The sequence below is a fragment of the Rattus norvegicus genome, chromosome 20, assembly GCF_021556685.1.
Source record: "Rattus norvegicus strain SHRSP/BbbUtx chromosome 20, alternate assembly SHRSP_T2T, whole genome shotgun sequence".
NCBI lineage: Eukaryota > Metazoa > Chordata > Mammalia > Rodentia > Muridae > Rattus > Rattus norvegicus.
Genome location: NC_141553.1, coordinates 30920004 through 30935019, shown reverse-complemented (window position 1 = coordinate 30935019; position 15016 = coordinate 30920004). Strand labels below are relative to the sequence as shown.

The window sequence follows — 15016 nt, the reverse complement described above, 5'->3', positions numbered from 1 at the left end:
AGGATCACAATCCTGTTCTGGGCTACAGAGTGAGCCTGTATGGCTTGGTGAGACCATCTCAGAATTAAAGGTAAAGATATCTCGTGAGGCTAGAGCTCAAGAGTAAAACGCTTGCCTAGCATGCATGAAGCCTTGGGTTTGATCACTAGGAGTTTGGGATACGACGTGGTCCCTGCTGGGAGGGGGACCCAGCACTGGGACATGGGGACAGTAAAGCATCTCATGGGGGTATAATCATGGCTTTGCACTGAGGAAGTAGCAGAGAAGCATGCAACCATGGAAGTGGCTGGCATGTTTAAGAACACAGTGGTTTATCTGCACCAGGAACTAGGACGGAGGCAGACGTCAGAGCCCAGGATTCGAGTGTCTTTTATCTCTGAGCAGTGGAGACTGTGAAGTTGGGAGCCTCATTATCTAGCCAATGTGCCTGGAGACGAGACATGGAGACTCCAGTGAGGAGGGCCGAGCATGGAGGAGGAGGGTGGGAGTCGCTCCAGCCTTTGTCTGGAGAAGGGAGGGCAGAGTGGTCCTCTGAGATAGCAGGGAAGAATCTGGGCAGACAGAGCATACAGGTCAGGTGGGAGTCGGTGTGGCTGGGCCCTGGATTTACCATCCACAGTGACAGCTTCAGCATTGCTGGGGCGAGCGACTGCAGGCTGGCAGGACACTGCTTTGTCTTCATACTGGAGTGCCATGTGGGGTTCAGTGCATGAGGGGAGACAATTGGAGTCTAGCCTTGACTTACCTTTGCCCCCTTTGTCCCCTGTGACGAGGGTATGACTGCCTTCCCGGTGCCCCTTCCTCCTGTAGATCCAGGATGGTGGGAAGAGAGACATTGGAAGTTATGAGGGACAGAGCTGAGGGGCACAGCCCTGCCCACAAATCCACAGAAAAGCCAGTGTGCCGCTGTGTCTGGCCAGGCAGGATGAGAAAGAAAACTGAACAGCTCACAGGCCCAGGAAGCTTGGGGGGAAAAGACTCCTGGACAAAAGCAGAGAGAAGCTCCTGTCTGGCCCAGCCACTAGGTGCCATGCTAGCAAACCTGGTGGGGGTAAAAATGGGCACAGATGGGAGGGGAGGTCTGTAGTAGTAGGTAGGGAGTCGCATGGCTGTTCTTGCCACAGCCTGACTCAAGGCCTGGCCAGCATGGAGGCAGGAGGGTTAGTTCAAGGTCATCCTTAGCTGCATATATAGTTCAGGGCCATCTCCTTCACTAGGTTCTAACTCCACTGGTGTGTGCGTACGTGTGTGTGTGTGTGTGTGTATGTGTGTGTGTGTGTGTGTGTGTGTACACGTGCGCGCACACACACACACACACACACACACACACACACACACACTTGTTATTTTAACCTCCCCAACCTCCTCTCTCTCTGTCTCTCCCTTTCTGCTCTACACCTGTGACCTAGGACTTTCTGCAAGATGGTGTCACAGAACTGAGGGGAGTGGCCCATGTCGCCACTGCCGTGACAGGGTCCTCAGAACTCATAGGGGATTGATGCTCAAGCTCAGGCCATAACTCTTGAGTCTGGCCCTTTTCTCATGGTTTCTCTCGTTTCATTTTTCAGGGAGAGCGGGGCTTGCCAGGAATGCCAGGCAAGCATGGAGCCAAGGTACCCATGTCTCCCTCGTACCGGATCCTTTCCCAAACCCTGGGAATCTTAGTTCCTTCCTGAATCCCTTCCTTCTCGAATGCTGATGGGAACATGGAGCACACATTCCCTCCTTCAACCCTCCCTTCCCGTGTCTGTCCATCCTTCCTGACATGAGCAGGTGGGGTAGTGTGATATGGCCCCCATCACATCCTGGCCTTTCCGGATCTTTCTGGTTCATAAATAGCCCATATCAGCTCTAGTGTGGTCCTGAAACCCAAAGAAAATGCAAGAACCCTAACAGCCCCCACTAGGGACTTAGGGACTTTCTAAGTGAAGCTTTGAGCTCCATTTTTACCTCGAAGTATGCGGTCTTGGTGGTGCTGGGGGTATGTGAAAATGAACTTCATACACCAGATATAAGGGTACACACATGTAATCCCAGAACTTGGGAGGTGGAGGTAGAAGGATCAGGAGTTCAGGGCCATCCTGGAATGTATATCAGTTCAAGGCCAGCCTGTGCTACATAAGATCTCATCTAAAAAAAAGGGAGGGGTGGCTCAGCAAAGAGCTTACTGTGCAACAGTACAAGAATGAGGACCTGAGTTCAAATCCCCAGCATCCACATAAATGAGATGGTTCATGCTTATAATCCCAGCACTGGGAAGAAGAAACAGGAAGCTCCTGTGGGCTAGCCATCGAGCCAGACTAGACAATCAGTGAGAGACCCTGACTCAAAAAATAAGGTAGAAAGCAACAGAGGTTGAGCCTGACCTTGACCTCAGCTCCCCCCTTTCCCCCATGTGTATACATGGGATATACTCCTACCAACACGTGTGCATGAACACAAGTACTGCATACAAGAAAGGAAGGGGGGGCTGGGGATTTAGCTCAGTGGTAGAGCGCTTGCCTAGCAAGCGCAAGGCCCTGGGTTCGGTCCCCAGCTCCGAAAAATAGAAAAAAGAAAGAAAAAAAAAAAGAAAGGAAGGGGTAGTTCATGGGCAGGTCTAGAGAGCCGTGGTGGGTGTAACCCCACCCATACACAAGGGTGCATTATGCTTTGGTGAAACCAACCCCCTCCTACTGTGTTGCCTGATGGTCCTCATCCTTTGACCTCAGGGATTGTCTTAATTAGAGTTTTATTGCTATGAAGAGACACATGACCAAGGTAGCTCTTATAAAGGACAACATTTAATTGGGACTGGCTCAGAGGTTTAGAGAGAGGTTCAGTTCATTATTTTCATCATGGCGGGAAGCATGGTGGCATGCAGGCAGACGGTGTTGGAGGAGGAACTGAAAGTCCTACATCTTGATCTGAAGCCAGCCAGGAGGAGATTGTCTTCTACATGCATCACACTGGCTAAACCTGAGCACATACATGCTAAACCTGAGCACATACACACACACACACACACACACACACACACACACACACACACACACACACACACACGATCTCAAAAGCCCCGCCTTCACAGTGACGCACTTCCTCCAGTAAGGCCACTCCTCCAATAAGGCCACACCTCCTAATACTGCCCCTCAGCATGTCACATTCTCCCACACTCTGGGGAGATACCATCTATCAGTCAGCAGAAGTGAGCGGACCTTAAGGCCAGGCAGAGCTAACTCTGACCTCAGAGACCTTCATGCCTTTCTGTTTTTCTCTATCAGGGTGCTCCTGGGATTGCCGTGGCTGGGATGAAGGTAGGTAAAAACCCTGTCACTGTGTCAGAGGCAGGATCAGATGGTGTCAGGAGACCACAAAACAGGGGCTCGGGCTTAGTAGTGTCAGAGCTGGATCGAGGGGAGGACAGATGTTTCAGTCTCCAGACTCCACTCAGGGTCTCTCAGTCTGCCCCTGAGAGAAGCCTGCCCTTTCCTGTACTCCAGAGCTAGCTGTTGTGGGCTTCCAAAGACTCTGAGAGGAGAACCAACATCTTTTCCCTGAACCCCTAACCTAGACAAGGGCTACCCTAGCGGGACAGATGCCCGATGTTGATCTTTACAGCAGCTCTACTCACCTGAAGCACCACCCCTGAGATGCTTCAAACCTTCCCATCCTTCTAGGGCAGTGTTTCTCAACCTGAGTCGTAACCCCATTGCCGGGGAGGGGGTAAAACAGCCCTTTCACAGGGGTCACCTGAGAACCCCCCCAGAAATCACAGATATTTACATTACGATTCATAACACTAGCAAAATCACAGTATGAAGTAGCAGCAAAACTAATTTTACGGTTGGGGAGCCACTCAACGTGCAGAACTGTACTGAAGGGCTGCGGCATGAGGAAAGTTGAGAACCACTGGTCTAGCGGGGAAATGAGACGCTCAGGAGCCTCCGTCCTGGTGTTTCCCCTCGGCAGAGGAAGTGCCCCTCCTGGAAAGCAGAGGGCTCTTGTTCCTGCTTTGTCTGTTTCTTCTCTGCCATCTTCTTTCCCACACAGGGTGAGCCAGGGACGCCAGGAGCCAAGGTACTGGTGGAAGGGGAACCCTGTGGGGGGCATAGAGAAATGAGATTGGCTGGGGGTGAGGCCGACAGGGATCACCATTTTCCTTCTGTTCCCCTTGGGGCCAGCCGTATGAGCTTGCACACGTGCATACATCTGTATATGTTGGGGGAGCTGGCTAAGTCCTTTCACCAGGAGCACACTGCAAAGACTTGCCTTGTCCCTGGTGCTGCCTGTACACAGGCAGGGCAGCTGTGGGGCGGGGGGTGAGAGGGAGCGGGCATGACACAGTCCCTCCCCTGCACTTACAAGTGTCTCTTCTCTACAACAACAAAGGATTTAGCGTGACAGAAATGTCAGACAAACTTGAGAAAATTTGGAGCCAGGCCAGGTGGGCACAGGCCTAGCATCTTGCCTTCTTTAGATGGCCAAGGCAAGAAAGTGGCGAATCAAGTCAAGCCTGTTGGACTTAGCAAGACTTTTTCTCCAAGGGAATGATGTAAGAGGGCTGAGGATATAGCTCAGTGGTAGTGTATTTGCCTGACACACAGGAAGCCTTAACTTCAATCCCTGGTACATCGGTATCTTTGATGCGAGCCTTGGAGGGTGGGGAGGGGGATATGCTGCATGTGCACTGGGAAATCCTTAGGACCCTATAAGTAACATCTGTGTGTTCACCTGAACACCTCTGTTTAAAAGGAGCCTGAGAACAGTTGTCTGGGAACCCTGGCCTCTGATTGCACCTCATCCTCCCTTCCCTGCCCTGTCTGCCTATTGGTGACTTTGTCCTCTTCTCTCTAAGAGAGAGTCAGGGAAGCTGGGGCTACCGGGGCACTGGGAAAGAAGGACAGAGGAGAGGGCAGGACGCCTCAGGGGACACTGGCCTCGGGGCTCTACCATGTAGCTACTGTGCTGGACAGGAATGTTGTGGAAGAAAGGAATGTGGTCTGGAGCAGCAGACCTGGGGACACATACCCCTTCAGAAGTCTTCAGCTCGCAGTGAAAGGCAAAGGGATCTCAGCATCTTTGGTACCTTACCAAGCATCCTTGCAGATAGGACCTGCATCTTTTGCTGCTGCTCTTGGGGATGTCAGGCTAAAGCCCACTCCAGTGCAGTCACTGACTCTATTTACCAGGCTCCTGCCTGGCTCTCTCTGCCTCCTTACTGCATCCATGGCCATGTTACCAGACAGCCTATACCCAAGAGTAAGCGGCAGGGACATGACACCGAGAGCCACCATGGTATTATTCATGGCTCCAGATGGAAAGATCATTGACGTCGTAGCCCCCAGAACTCCCAGATCATTTTCTTGGATGTAGGAATGGCATTCCCATGCTCAGCACTAGGAAGGCGAGGGTTCTAATGGCAGCCCGAATCCGACTCCCTGCTGGTGGGGAGCACTGGCCACTGAGCACTGCTGTGGACTGAACTGTGCCCTCCCAAATTCATAGGCTGAAGCCCTGAGCCCCGAGGGGTCAGAATTAGAGAGTAGGGCTTTTAGGGGACAACAAAGGTTAAATGAGGTCGCACCAGTGAGACCCTAATCTGACGGTGTTGGTGGCTTCATTAGCAGAAGAGAGATAGTTCTCCTCTTTGACAAGTGTGAGCCCTGACAAAGGCAGCCATCTATAAACCGAGAGAGCCCTTCCCTTCCTCCTTGCTCAATCGGGCACCCAGATGGCAGACTGCTCTCTCGGCTACCCTATGACACACGTGCCAACTCACACAGACACTGTGGAGGCCAAGAGAGGACTGTACCCTACTTGGAGGACTATGGGAGACTGGCTCTGCCATTAGCTGAGTAAGCGCCCGTCTACAGCCAGCTAGATCATGGGGTCGACCTGCTCCACCTGTGAAAGGAAGCTTGGGTTCCTCTAACCCTTCCAGAACTTAGTGATTCAAGCCCTGGGGTCCAATAGCCGAGTTCCTCGATATTGGACAGGGCTGGGGCAGGGAGCACTGCACCAGCGATCCACAGACCAAGTGTATTAAACAGTAAAACTTGCATTCTCTCTTGGCCCACAAGGCCAGAAGCCCAAAGGGAGGGGGAGGAGGGGAATGCGGTCTGAGGGCTTTTGCTTCTCGAGTGGTTTATGACCATCATCACACTCCTTCACCTCATCTGCCTCACATAGCCTCTGTCTGTCTGCTGCCAGTCTCCTGAGAGACGGATGGGCAGACTTCTTGTCCTAGAAACACTGGGTCTTATCTACTCCAGCACGATCGCTTTCAGATTTGATCTTAATTGATCTTCAATGACCCTCTTCCAAAAAAGGGGTGGAGGTCATTTTCTGATGTACTAGAGGTTAGGACTCCAACACCAAACTTTGCTGGAACACAGTTTGGCTCATGACACGAACTTCTCAGAAAGGGCGTTCTGGTGGATGGGTTCTGTCTAAAGGCAGGAAGACATGGACAAAGGAGACAGGCTCATTGCGGGGGGAGGGGAGGCAGACAAGAAGAGTGGGTCAAGGGGGAGTTCCTAAGTGCTCTTTCCATACCTGCTTCCAGCCCACTCCCACTCCCAGGACTCAGCAGTAGACTTTGACTAGTGTGTGTTCTCTCTCCATCCAGGGGAGCAATGTGCTAAGAGGGTAGGGGTGCTGCCTCCCAGACATCCTGACAAGGTTGTTCTTAACCCTGTTCTCCCCCTCCTTGCAGGGTGAGAAGGGTGCTACAGGCTCCCCTGGCCTCCTGGGGCAGAAGGTAGGTGGATACACATTTTCAGTGGTGGACGGTGGGCTCTCTGCAAGCCTTGGTGTCCTCCCAGACCTGCACATTCCCAGACTAGGGGAAAGTGGCTGAAGTAAAGCAAGATTGAGGTGTACTTCCCACAAGACGGGCCCAGGAATGCACTGATTTGTAGAATTCAGTAGCTAAGACCTGGCTTGGATTTCTTCACGCAGGTTCTGAAAGCCTGCCATCTGGAGCTCTGAAAGTCACCTCCTTTAAAGCCATTTAAATTCTTTTTTCCCCCCTTAATTTGTGCATTTGTAAGTGTGTGTATGTGTTACTAATATGGACTCCTGTGCCTGGTACCCATGTGTGCATGAAAGTGGAGGCTGGAGGATGACCTTGGTTGCCATTTCTCAAGGGATGCTTACCTTGTTTTGAGACAGTGTTTCCTCTACCTGTTGACAAGTTAGGCTGATTGGCTAGCGAGCCTCAGGGATCTGCCTGCCTCTGCCTCCCCAGCACTGGGATTATAAACTCGTGGTACCACACCTGGCATTTTAACCCCAGTGGGGGATGGGCATCGGGTACTGGGAGTCCAAACACTCATCTTTGAGCCTATGGGGATCACTTACCAACTAAGTTATATCTGATGAGGTTCCTTAGAGTTATCTTTAAAAGTTAAGTCATTTTTAAAAAGGCTTGTGATCCAATTATATCTGGGGACAGCCAAGGCCAGAGGCTGTGAGCATTCAGGACTGAGGGGACAGGCAAAGCTCGCTGCCACAGGGCATTCCAGGAGTGCTCACTGCTTGAGAGCCCAGTGTAACTTGTGCCCCGCACCCCTGTCTCAAACACCATTATGTTGGTCCCATAGCAGGGTTGACCCAGAAACCCCAAGCCTCTTAGTGGCCACTCTGTGGTCAGCCTGGCTTCAGGACTGCGTTCTTCTTCCTTGGAATGAGCTCAGTCACCCAGCTCCCCAAGTTTGGGCAGCCAGTGATAGAACTCTCCTTTCCATCCCCAGGGAGAAAAGGGAGATGCTGGCAACGCCATTGGAGGAGGCAGGGGAGAGCCTGGCCCCCCGGGGCTCCCTGGGCCCCCTGGGCCAAAGGTGAGTTTTTCCTGGCATCTGCATCAAGAGATATAAAACCCCAGAGAGGCACAGACAGCACCAGGAGTACAAGGGGCTAAGTATGGTGTCTGCCTTCCCAACATCTTAGAGAAACAGCTTCAGCCTAAACCCAGCAGGGCCTGTAGCTTTGCCAGAGACAACCACAGCAGCAGTACCACCACCACCCCATGCTCCCTTCTGGGCCTGGGTCATAAGTCATGAGGTTGCCACAGCTTGGGTCTCATGGGAGACTTGGGGATGCCTGGCCACCATGGGAAGGAGAGTTAGAAGGCTGTGTTCACAAACTCTGGTCCGCCTTCCAGGACTGCAAAAGGAAGTGTCAGGTTGGCCTTAACCTTCATTCTTCTCAGACATCCTATCCTAGACTCCTGAGGACTCTCGTCCCCCAATCCGCAGGGCCTGTGTCCCCCTCTGTTGCCCAGCCGGGCAGGCTGGTATAGCTGTCTAGCTGACCAACTCCTGGCCCTCTAGCTGCTGAGTCAGCTGCTGTGTCCTCACCTCATCTTTTCTTCCTCCCAGGGAGAAGCTGGTGTCGATGGACAGGCTGGTCCCCCAGGACAGCAAGGAGACAAGGTAGGGCCCCCCATCCACCCACCCAGTCAGGAGCTGCAGGACGAGGGTGATCTTGGGGGTCTAACACAGCTCGGAGAGCCAGTCATCCCTAGCCTGACTGGGCCACAGTGCTGACCCCGAGCTAGCTAGCTACAGTGCCTGCGTCCCATCTTTTCAGAGAAGCATCCGCCGAGACAGTGATCCTGAAAAGCTGCTTGGAGACCGGGACGCGTTAGCTGAGGAAGGAGTCTGAACTCTGGCTTCTAGTAGCTTCCCGCACCACAGATCTAGGCAGAGAACCCCCTTCTGCCCCTGCCTCCTTCACAGGCACACGATAAATGAACTCCTGAGGTGGGAGGGACAGGGGGCAGATCCTCAGAGGGACAGTGGCAGGGTCATCTGAGTCGAGTTGAGAGCATTCGGTTTCCCTTCATCTTTGACTTGGTATAGGAGTCAGGGTTCTCTAGAGTCCCAGGACTTAAGGAATGTCTCTGTATATGAAAGGAAATTATTGACATGACAGTCTGCAGTCCCAACTAACAGTGGGCAGCTGTGAATGGGAAGTCCAAGAATCTAGTAGTTTCTCAGGCCCATGAGGGTAGATGTTTCAGCTGGTCTTCTGCGTAAGCTGGAATCCTGACGAAGTAGGCTCCAATAGATGTGCTGGCAAGGGAGTGCAAGCAGGCAGAGAAGAAGGAAGTCTTCCTTCTTCCAATGTCCTTCTGTAGGCCTCCAGCAGAAGGTGTGGCCCAGATTAAAGGTCTGCACGCTTGGACTTAAGCTGTTCTTTACTTGGAACCTGATCTGTCCCAGGCTGGCCTTGAACTCAGAAGTCTGTTTGCCTCAGTCTCCTGGGATTAAAGACATACACCACCTTGCTGGGACCTAAGCTTTTCATGGCCACTATGTGTCAAGGTCTAGATCACGGGTATGCCCTCCATTTCTGGATTGTAGTTCATTCCGGATGCAGTCAAGGAGGTACTGAGACTAACCATCACACTGGGTGTTCTGTCTTTAGAGCTCACATTATCCCCTCCCCCCCAAAAAAACCAAGGTGTGTGGTTTGTACTTCGCTTGATACTACTACCCCACTTACTCCATATTACCTGGTCCTGTTTCCAATAGGAACCACCTCCAGCCCTGGCCCACTCTAAGACATCAGTATCCCTTCTAGCTGCTCCGTCCTGACACCCCTGGCCTCTGGGTTTCACCCTGTGCTCCCTTCTACCCCAGGGAGAATGGTCCCTGAAAGGACCGTATGGGTTCCCTGTGGCCATCACTCAACAGTGGGCAGCGGGCCCTGCTGCCAGTACAGAAGGGAAATCAGAAGAAGCAGGGGCTAGATCCCTGCTACCAAGGACGAGACTGGACTGGGGAACTGGGGGAAAGTGGCCAAGGGGACAGACAGGAGTCACCAACAACTAACACAACAGAAAAGAAGGGACATCATTAAGTGTAAAAGGAGAACTGCAAGGTTCTTGAAGTCAGAGGAACGAGAGTGGGGCAGGTGTTAGGGATGTTTTTGGAAGGGAAAGGGACCAGTGCTGAAATAAACAGGAAAGCTTGTGTTCTGGTGGCTTGTGCCAAGACAAATGAGCTCCTTGGCCCCTCCGTGGCCCTCACAGTGTAGCTCCCCAAGGACATTGGGTGTTCTTGAAGCCAGCCTTACCAACCCATTTCCCTGTTACCATGCAACAGGGGCAGCCAGGAGCAGCTGGCGAACCGGGACCAACTGGCCCCAAGGTATGTTCATCTCTCACCCAGAGTTGTAGCATGAATGGGCTTGAGCCTGAGCTCTTAGAGGGTTGGGAAGGGAAGGGGGAGCTGGGCCCTAGGAGGGCTGTCTGCACAGCCAGGGTGATTGAACTCCGCCATCTGGCTAGTCCCGTTTGTCCTGCAAAGCCTTGGGCATCTTGACAAACAGCCCTGGATGCTCTATGCACTCTGTGTCCCGGCAGGTACTGGTACCGCCATCATGGGCTGCAGACTCTCAGGCTCCTCCTGTCCCAGACTCTGCCTGAGACCTTCTCTGCTTTCTAGGGTTCCAAGGGTGAACCCGGCAAGGGAGAGATGGTGGACTACAACAGCAGCATCAACGAGGCTCTTCAGGTGAGTGGCGTTACTCTGGGGGCGAGATCTGCAGGTTCCGCTGGACCTCAGCCTTAACCTTTGCCAATGCTGTCTCTAACTAAACTTCCAGATAAAGAGTCCTTCCCTGGGCTGGGGAGATGGCTTAGGGATTAAGAGCATTGACTGCTCTTCCAGAGATCCTGAGTTCAATTCTCAGGAACCACGTGGTGTCTCACAATCATCTGTAATGGGATCTGAAGACAGCTATAGTGTACAGTGTACTCATATAAATATATAATATTGTTATTTTTAAAAAAGAGTCCTTCCCTTGCTTTCTGTTAGCCTCTGTGCAGCCTCCAGGCAAAGGGTCCTATTTGGCATCATGTGGCTTGATGTCTTGTCTCATCTGGTTAATACATGGGCTCTAGCCATTTGGAATACCCTGGTTTCCATCAAGGCTCTGAGGACATACCATACCTGGGCACCTCTCTCCACCTTGTAGGAGCTGGATCCCTGAAAGGTGTCAACTTTCTGTCACTTTCTCCTGTTTCAAGACCAGGAGCCCCCACCTTTAAATAGGTGCCTCGATTGTGGGCACAATTCATTGCTGGATCATGGTGGTGGTACGTGGAGAGGCCGCCCCATGTTCTGAAGGATTTTCCTAGCACATCCCAAACCTCTAGACTGGCAGCACCCCCATTCTTAGCGAGGACCAGGCAGTCCCAGAGTTCCCTTTGAAGGCAAAAATGGAGAGTTGTTCCTGCAAACCATCCAAGTGTGTGAAGCTGTGTGGTGGTGTGGAAGTCTTTGCTAGAGCCAAGGGGTCGCCTGCCTGCTGGGCTTAAAGGAAGCGCTTTGCCAGCTGCCTTCTCCAGGATGTGGGAGAAGAAGAAAAAAGGGTGAAGCCCCCTCAGTGACTAGGAAGGGAAGGGGCGCTGTGTCCTTTTCGCCTGTGGCTAAGAGGTTGCACCCCATAGTAAGCAGGTCTAGGCCAACAGGAATAATCTAGAACAGCATCAGGCTCTGGAGAGGCCTCATCCAGGCGTTCCCCATCTAGTTAACAAACCTTTGGGTGGTGCTGTGGGAGTGACGGAGCTGAAAGCCACAGAGTGCATCTGTGAGGATCTTCCTCCACTCCGCCCCTCCTGAGGGACATCACAGCAGAGGGGACCTGGCAGCTGGAGATTGTCCCTCTCCAGCTAATTGTACTGTATTGTTGTTTTCAGGAGATCAGGACGCTGGCCTTGATGGTAAGTCACCCTCCTCCCTTGTTTCCCTCAGGCACTGGTCATGGAGACACACTCTAGACTTCTGACCTCTGGAAGGTCTGTGCTGAGCTCCTGGGCCATGCCAGGCAGAGGAGGCTCCAAGCCTGAGCAGGGGCAAGAGCTGCATGTCCCTGTATCAGGGCTGTCCATGGTGACAGCCCCTCAGCCACCAAGGCTCGCTCAAGCACAGCGTGAACTCTGGGTTGTGTTTACAGAATCTCCAGTGGCACAGTTTCAGCCTCTCTCTCTCTCTCTCTCTCTCTCTCTCTCTCTCTCTCTCTCCCTCTCTCTTCCTCCCTCCCTCCCTCCCCCTCCTTCTGAAAAAAATTGGTACCAGCTGTCTATGCAATCTCAGTATCTTTTCCTGGAAAAACCCTAGAATTCCATGCTGGGTTTTGCACATGTGCTGACCAGTGACAGGCTCGAAGGAAAAGTAGTTATGACAACTGTTTCTAACTTCACCTCCACAGCGAAGGGCAAAGAGGTTCTAAAGTTCTGGTTCTGAAGGAGTCTCACTTCATCTAATATTGGGAACCTGTACACAGCAGGATGACATACAGGTGGCCCATGTCTATAGTCCCAGCACTCAGAAGGCAGAGGCAGGAGGGTCACCCCAAGTTCAAGGCCAGCCTGGTCTATGTAGTGAGTTCAATAGAACCTTGTCTCAAAAAACAGTCTATTTCCAGGGGTTCTGGAACCAATAAGCATCATTTAGGAACACTTTTAAAGGGCCATCAGGGGTGAGGCCCATCCAGCTCTGTCAGTAATGTGCTTGCTGGACTTGTGAACATGAGGACCCAAGTTTGATCACCAGAACCCAAGTAAGTGTTGGGCCAGGGAGATGGCTCAGCAGGTAAAGGTGTTTACTGTTCAATCCCAGAGACCTGAATTTCATCGTGGAATTATGGGGGCCTGGGGGCGAGATAACCAATTCCATAAAGTTGTGCTCAAGCTGTGACTTAAGTGTGCATGCACAAATAGACACACACACATACACACACAAACACACACACACAAACGCACGCACGCATGCACATACACACACACACACACACACACACACACACACACACACACACACACACGCAATGGTTTTTGAAGCCAAACATGGTGGCATAAATTTATGAATGACCTCATACTCCAAGCTCTGGGGAGAAGGAGACAGGTGGAACCCTGGCCAGCCAACCTAGTCTACTTGATGAACTCCAGGCCAGTGAGAGACCCTGACTCAAAAACAACAACAAAACCCACAGTCTGGATAACAAAGACACCCAGGTTTACCCTATGCCTCCATACACACATGCACCCACCCGGACACTCCCACACCCACCACCATGGACACAACAGCTGTTAGAAAGAAAAGTTACCTAGAGTAGCATTTTTATGAGATAGCTTATAGGAAAATGTACCAAGTTCAATGTGCAGATGCCAGGCAGGAGCCACAGAAAATCCCCTGGGATCCGTGAGAGCCATCTTAAAACCCACCCCAACCCTAGACCACCATAAATGGCTTTCTGTCAGTGTAGAGCAGACTTGTGTTTTTATAATTTTCCCAAATGGAATCACATAGAACTGTTTGGCATAGCTCTCTGCACCCCCAGGTACAACCCCACAGCCCAGTGCTCATTTGTCTGCATTTTGGGATTCCCCATGTTATTTGCTTTGTCAAAACCCCAGAGGCTTATAGGATGTAGTTCAGTTGGTTAAAATCTCACCTACTATGCACAGAGCCCTAGGTTTAGTTTCCAGTACCACATAAAAGCAGGCATGTTGGTGCACATATGGAACCCCAGCACTCAGGAGGTATAGGCAGTAGAATCAGAAGTTCAAAACCAGCCTCAACTATATAATGAGTTCAAGGCCAGTGTGGACTGTATGAGACCCTATCATTCAGACACACAGACACACAGACACACAGACACACAGACACACACACACACACACACACACACACACAATCACAACTGAGGAAATTCTGTTTGAAAGCGATTGACGGGTTGGGGATTTAGCTCAGTGGTAGAGCGCTTGCCTAGTTTGGTCCCCAGCTCCGAAAAAAAAAAAGCGATTGACCCCTGTAAACCAGCGCCACATACAGCCCTTTGATGACAGACACCCCTCTTGCTAGAAAGTTCTTTATTTCCTTTTTTAGGGGCCTCCTGGTCTTCCTGGACAAACAGGCCCACCCGGACCTCCAGGGACTCCAGGCCAAAGGGTAAAACTTGACCCAGGGAAGGTGGGAAGTGGGACAGTATGTGCAGGGAGTTGTTGGGTGGGGGCATGGACAGGGTAAGGTGTTTAAGATGCTAACAGAATGATGCATTCTGATTACATAACTCCAGGGCTCCCTATATTCTATGAAGCTCTCCCCTTCCCAGGACCGTCAGTCATTAATCTCTGTACCTTAGGCCCTTCCTCTGATTCCAGTCCCCTTACTCCTAGCCTCGAGCTCTCCCATTCTTCCCCAGTAGTTAGACTTGGACTTGCGCTCCAGCAAATCCCTCAGATACAGTGGGATCTGAAACAGACCTCTGGTCACAGCCATTAGACCAGGTTACCCCTTTCCAACTCTGAACCGCCTCACTCTGTGCCTTTGCCATTATCCTAATCCTCCACCCACCCTTTCATCTGCTTTTCTTAGAAGAAACCTTGTGTTTTCCCCTCTGTCCTCTGCCTCTGAGAGCTTGCCCTCCTCCAGGTTTCCTTCTCTAGAAAAGCATTCCAGACCCATCCAGCAGAACTGGAAGCCTCTGTTTCTACACCCTTGCCCACCCTACCCTCAAGTCTAAGAATGCTGTAAAGTGGATAGGAGCCCTGCATAGGCAGTGAGGACAGGATGGTTGGGCTAAGGTGACCGGGAGCCATGGGATGTGTAATGCTCTCAGAGATACCATGTTGAGACCATGACTAAAACATGGATCACAGGATGTTTGGCTCCCCTCACCATTTCCCTTTGGGATCCTCACTGTGACCAAGGCAACCAATGGTGTGCCTTCCAGAGGCCGTGTGGGCAGGCTACCAAGGAAGTGGGCATTGTGTCTCTGCTCTAAACATTTCTGTTGCCACTGCTGCAGGGGGAGATTGGATTGCCAGGCCCTCCAGGACACGATGGGGACAAGGTAAGCAACAGTGTCTGCAGCAAGGATTCTATTAGTGGTTCTCACCCTGGGAGTATGGGCAGGAGGGCTCAGGAGCAGGCCTGGCAGGGCCAGGAAGAGGGGTCCAGCTGTACCCTGGCAGAGCCAGCCTGTGGGGAAATTTATCAGCTTTTATCCAGGGCCAGCA

The 15016-nt window shown here is 51.9% G+C and overlaps 1 protein-coding gene across 51 annotated transcripts in view; it reads left to right on the top strand.

Moving 5' to 3' along the window:
* The window catches only part of Col13a1 (collagen type XIII alpha 1 chain), a 140074-nt gene that overhangs the window by 101208 nt on the left and 23850 nt on the right, over positions 1-15016 (top strand). For 35 of the 51 annotated variants that reach the window (XM_087598210.1, XM_087598202.1, XM_087598208.1 and 32 more), the window contains 11 exons: positions 1569-1613; positions 3264-3296; positions 4033-4059; positions 6698-6742; positions 7737-7823; positions 8364-8417; positions 10095-10139; positions 10437-10505; positions 11693-11716; positions 13884-13946; positions 14806-14850. In XM_087598210.1, coding sequence (XP_087454336.1) covers positions 1590-1613; positions 3264-3296; positions 4033-4059; positions 6698-6742; positions 7737-7823; positions 8364-8417; positions 10095-10139; positions 10437-10505; positions 11693-11716; positions 13884-13946; positions 14806-14850 — 516 coding nt within the window. In that variant the 5' untranslated portion in view covers positions 1569-1589. The remainder of the gene's footprint in view (positions 1-1568; positions 1614-3263; positions 3297-4032; positions 4060-6697; positions 6743-7736; positions 7824-8363; positions 8418-10094; positions 10140-10436; positions 10506-11692; positions 11717-13883; positions 13947-14805; positions 14851-15016) is intronic. The other 16 variants (XM_087598212.1, XM_087598213.1, XM_087598211.1 and 13 more) reach the window with 1 other exon arrangement.